The 6,000-nt window shown below is 35.0% G+C and overlaps 1 protein-coding gene across 1 annotated transcript in view; it reads right to left on the bottom strand.

Annotated features, from left to right (window-relative positions):
* The window catches only part of LOC113230472 (ras-responsive element-binding protein 1), a 40,037-nt gene that overhangs the window by 27,618 nt on the left and 6,419 nt on the right, over nt 1-6,000 (bottom strand). Inside the window, 1 exon segment of the mRNA XM_026464419.1 lies at nt 2,955-3,040. Within this exon segment, the coding sequence (XP_026320204.1) occupies nt 2,955-3,012 (58 nt within the window). The 5' untranslated portion in view covers nt 3,013-3,040.

Below are 6,000 nucleotides of genomic sequence, written 5' to 3'. Positions count from 1 at the left end.
CAACGACTTTTTAGTCGTAGCGCCATCTATGAGAAATCTATGACTGACCGGATCGAAGGAATTTTTTCTGAGTGTTTTTTCTGAGTGTTCGATCTTTGTATTAATAATTACAATAATTTAATTTTAGTAGTCATCATTTTAGATTCACATTTCAGCATCATTATGCTAAATTACTTTAATAATATATTTAAGCAAGAGGTTTATGACTTTGAAGCAAGTCTCATAAACCTCTTGCTTAAATATATTAAAAAAAAAAACAGTAAAAGCAATGAAAAATGCGTACAAGGTTTTTTATGGTCGAGTGGCTCGCATACCGGTTTTCATAGTGTAACCATCTCTGAGGTTCCGGGTTCTATCCCCGACCGGGAAATGTAGAACTAAATTTTCTATATTGTCTCGGATCTGGGTGTTTGTGGTATCGTCGTTGTTTTACACAAGTGCTTTATTTACTTACTTTGAGATAGAGCAAAGTATGTGGTGTTGTCTAATATTTATTATTTATTTCTCGGTAAAGCGATATATAAAAAAAACATTTATTAATGACACGGAAATAACTTTTTTTTCGGAAATAAATCGCTTAGATTTAATCAAAGAAAAGTTTCGGGCTTTTTACGTATGTAAATTCATCATTCATTTATTTCCGATGTTAAACTGTATTCTATTTTATTCTACATTTTTGTCGTGTAACTAGTAATTACTTTACTATAGTCTGTGGTTGCGTATTTGAAAAAAAAAACCTATGTTTCGGTCTCTTTCAAAGTCCCATATGTTCCAGTCAGCTGTGACCATAGGACTTACAAAGAGCCTGAAATTTTGGTTTGCTTGAAAAAACAAATATACACGATTAGTCTCATCTCCGACGACCCGTATATACTCGTATATGTAGTATATCACCCATATACACGATGTATTAATCGTTAAGTGTGCCCAGGCGATTATTCCATAAATATATAAGAGATATCAAAAAGCTTTAAACTGATATCGAAAGTACGTTACCTTAGAGTAAATCGACATCTTTTGTTGACCTTTAGTTGATTTTAGTTGACCCACTTTAAGAGGTAACAATAAGTTTATAGATAACAAAACTGCTATAAATAAAGTAATAACACTATCTTTTAATTGGATAACGGCATAGTCAATTATTTGGTCAAGTGTGAGTTGTCCATAAAAATAAATAAAATTACTGAATTTTTTTAGTGCTGATCGACTCAGTTTCATATCGGGATCATTTCATTGCATGGGACGAATAAAATCGGGACAATAGAAGTGGGTCAAATGTAATAAAAAACTTTTTCATACAAAATGAATAACTTTTTCGAAATGACGCTTTCGTCCTTTCTACAAAACTCCGACGACATGTCCCAGACAGTCGTGACCGTGGGACCTACAAAGAGACCCAAAAAACAAACTTACGCAAATTACAAACCAAAAACAGTCTCATTTTCAAAATGTAACAATCACAATAACCTAAGACCTCTATATACATATGTATATGAGTCAATAAACATTTTTACCGACACTGTGGTGAAGGTATAAAAATTAATAAAAAAAGGCATTTGATAATCCTAATCTGAACCGATATTACGCTAATCACAGTGTCCCAATTTTATATCATAAGATGTGCAGTGACATTTATTTTTTTGTGTTCATGTAAAGAAAAATTCCCTTGTTCTATGTATGCGTTACCTGATACATTTACGGCCTTTTATTTATTTAATGAGCATTGGTTATGTAGAGCCAAGCTTAAAAAGATAAACATATAATTAAAAATATGAAGTATAAGAAATTAAAAGTTAATTTGTTTAAAAACTAAGAATACTAACCCGCTATTTTTTTCTTTCAGTACTTTTTATATTTGTTTCATGACCTTGGATTCAAGTCGTTCTGTGATACATGATACCAATTTTTTTTTGTACAATCCTGTCTCAATAATTGTTGGATTTACAGCTCAAAAGTGCACTGACAACAATAATCAGATTTTTCCTTAGAGGATGGAGAAAAAGGATTTTTCGATCATAAAAAGTTATGACATTTATAATCTGCCTTCGAGACTCAACTGACATTTTTACTAAATTTGAAATTAAAAATAAAATTTCTGATATTCAGTAAGCTCAAATTCAACAATAAACTGATTCAATAATCAGATTTTCTATCATAAAAAGTCATATTTGACTTAAAAAAATAAGTTAAATTGACTCACTTGATTATCTCACAAAAATTTTACCTAATACATCGTTGACTTGCAAATAAATTATATTTATTTATAAGATATTTTGATTATAACAAATATTTTGTAAGCTGCATATAAATATGTTTAATTTATCACTATCATGATTAAGGACACTAATATCAAAGGATTTTAGTAGGTAATGTACGGAACTAGCCCATCATTATTATAATTCAAAATTCAATAATCAAATTTTTCTACCAAATTTGACGTTTATTAAGTTAAATGAATGTACGTAACTGTGCCCTTATTATGCAGTTTAATTACAATAATTAGTTTATAAATAACACAAAAAAGGCTAATCGAATACAATTATTGTGCCCTTTAGTTCTATAAGTCTAGTTTTAAATTAGAAAGTCACATTTTTTTCATCAAGTTCCGCCATTCACACGCAGTGATTATATTTTACTCGGAGGTACTCGGAATTTATGTGTGAAATTTAATCTCAAATTTATCTCGACCTTTTCAATGAAGGAAAACATCATGATTGAATCTACACGTTGAAGAAGGTTCACAGCTCTTGGAAAACGTGTGAAGTCACCACACCGCGTGGCGAACTATGGCCTAAAATCCTCGCCTGTCCATCAGTGGGACGTATAAAAGGGTTGATTACAATTCCTTTTCTCAGAAAAACCTACAACATTTTAAACTCATTTCTGAATTTGCTGCTTGTGCCTTCATTTCTTCCAAGGGCATAATAAATCTCTTATCATAAGAATATACTTACGTTGTGATTGTGGTGGCTCGGCCGCGGGGGGCGCTTGCGCATTGGCCGCGCCCTGCATGGCCCGCGACGACCGCCCGCGTTTGCGTCTGCAACAAATGCACAATCATTATTTTATTGCCGCTACTGAACACTGGACGCAGCTCAATTCAAATGACTTAACTTGTCTTATGAATAGGAATCATGTAGGTAATTTTCAGGTAAGTTTTTGTTCTGGCAATTCGGTGGTAATTTTTATATTTTAAATATTCCACAATATTATCACGAAGCGTTTAATATTCGAGTGTAGTAACCTGCAACATTTAATATTTCACGATAACATATTCGAATACTTAAATAGTAAAAATTGCCACCGAAATTAGATAGAGAGAGTAAACCTGGAAATTACCCATGAACTTTACCGAAACGCAAGTTTCTACGGTTTATATTTAACTAAGGTACGTAATACATCTTTAATGTGGTTTTGTAGAAGCAAGCTATTAGTCACCAGTGTCGTCCCGATAAGATACAGGCAGTTCATCCACTCGTGCGCATCGACTGTGGTATTGCAATAGTGTATAGCGTGATCTAATAAATAACGAATGCGGAACGTTCAGTAAACTTTTTCCATCATTTTAGGGTTCCACGGAGTAAATATTGAACCTTTTTTTTTTTAAGTTATAACTTTTTTGTTATCTGCGCTTGCAACTGCGCCCGTCACCCTGAGACATAAGTTGACAAGTACCATGCGCCTGTAAGTCATCAACACCTTTATCCTCCAAAACCGAAACGCAGTAATGTAAGCATTACATTGGCGGCAGAAATGGATAAGGTGAACATGAAGCTTTACTACTAACAAAACTAAAAAACTACGGAATTCGGTTCGAGAGTAGGTCCGCTGGACCGATTTACAAAAGTGCGTTTTCCAATTTGAAAACGTACTTTTGTAAATCGGTCCAGGGGCCCTTTTGGGAATCTCATCCGGACCGAGTCAACAAGGTCGGCAATAATTCCATAATACAACGAAATTGACCCTAGCTGCATCTCAGGATGTGAGGAACTGTCAAAGCGAAAATACGTTACGCAGAACCGTAACGTAATGAACTTAGTAGCAGTAGAGCTCCTTGTGAAAGAGTTCGTCCAGTGAAGTACTGCCACCTTGCCTATTTCTGCCACCAAGCAGTAATGTCAGCATTACCGTGTTCCGGTTTTGAAGGGTAAAGGTGCTGGTGGAACGGTACGGTATGGAATATGGTACTGGCAGAAAACCAGCACTGTTTGACTTCTCTTCTACAGTCTACAGTATTTATGCTGAGTCAGGGCTATTTCAGCAAAAACTGTAGTCATAGGTACATTACAATTTTATCAGTTCTTATAGTAATTGTTCGTTTTTCTCACAGTATGTGTTTTATATAAATGTGTATTAAATTAATAATGTTCTATGTGCTTTTATGTTATTCTCTGTGAAGTGATTGTAAATGTTTTGTTTCTGTTTGTATTTGTGCTGAATAAACGTATTATCTATCTATCTAAATCTCGTTTCGCATTCCATATTTTAATACCTCAATCTCGCTAAACATGTCAGTTACATTAGTTATTATAAGGAGGACTGCACTTGGGTATGATTCTGACACCTAAAAATCATTCAAAGAATTTTCCAGTAGCACAAAAAGAAAAGCGATATAACATACGGAACCAACTAAAAAGAAACTTACAAAGCAACTTAACTACAAGTGAATTCAGCTCATCGTAATGTTTTTAATTTCACTCTCGTTTAAGCAACATTACTTAATTACCGGCATTAAGTTATCAGCGGTGTAAGTTATAATGTCGTGTGAATTTTTATAATTGTGAGGCGATTAAGTGTCGCTTATGTAAAGTATGTAATAAATAAGATATTCCGATTTCAATAAAACTTGGCAAATAGATGCGATTCCAAGAACTTTTCTGGTCGATTTTTTAGTACTCTCCACTCTTTTATTTTTAGTCTTTTGTTTCCTTGAATCTAAGTTATATTGATTGTAGTTATTCGAATAATAATTAATATTTATTAGTATTACTAATGAATTCGTATTGTTAAAATAATTCTAAAATTGTATTTAGCGAAAATTGGAACGCTCTTTGGTAAATTGATAATAAGATGTTAAATTAAACTAATAACTTTTGTAACTATAGTGGGGTGGTTTGCATTAAATGTTATGCATAACTGGTTGACATTGACCTACCAAGTCAATGCTGGTGGATAACTTCACCATGAAACCCGAAAATGAAATCGAAACTGAAACCTTTGAGCGCACAGTTAGAGATGAAAAAAACTGCTTATTCATTTTAAACGTTGTACTGTAACACCACGTATAAGAAATATTAGTAACCTCGCCTTGCCGCTAGATGGAGTTGGGATCAAAATAGAAGGCGCTATCGAAGCCTTCACTAAATTACCATATAAGCTGTTAAAAGAAAATTGCTTTGTATCGAATCATAGGGCCTATGAGTGGCATTCCAGTACTTCCTCCGGGTGGGATACTTGCATGAAAGCTCATAGAATCGTCGTTCTTGATTGTCGGCTACCGCTACCACCAGGTGGGACGGCCACCTAACATCGATGATGAGAGCGATTACGTCTCCTATGTCGATCATACAACTACGTCAATAAAAGTCGTTGCGCATTGGAGATTCAAGCGTCTTTCTTCACCCTTCCTCGTTTCGTACACCTATTAGAATTGACGCTCCAACTAGTGGCCTTGATCGATGCAGCTAACAGTGACAGTCGAGAGCAGAATCCTGACAAAGAAGGATAAGTGAGGAGGATTGTAACAAGAAGACGACAGACGCAGTTTCGAAGAACCCCCGCCGAAAAAGTCGACCCCTCCGAAGGGCCCCCTCAAACCCGCTGACACGGGTTTGAGACGACCACGGAACGCTTTGTATTAAATCATAGGGCCTGAGTGGCATTCCAGTACTTCCACCGAGTGGGATACTTGGATGAAAGCTCATAGAATCTTCATTCAGATCAGGTGAGACGGTGAGCCGATATCGAGGATAAGCGCGATTACGTCTCCTATGTCGATCA

The sequence above is a fragment of the Hyposmocoma kahamanoa genome, unplaced genomic scaffold (assembly GCF_003589595.1).
Source record: "Hyposmocoma kahamanoa isolate Upper Pololo Valley unplaced genomic scaffold, ASM358959v1 101, whole genome shotgun sequence".
NCBI lineage: Eukaryota > Metazoa > Arthropoda > Insecta > Lepidoptera > Cosmopterigidae > Hyposmocoma > Hyposmocoma kahamanoa.
Note: the sequence above shows the minus strand (reverse complement) of the source record. Positions and strands in the feature narration are given on the sequence as shown.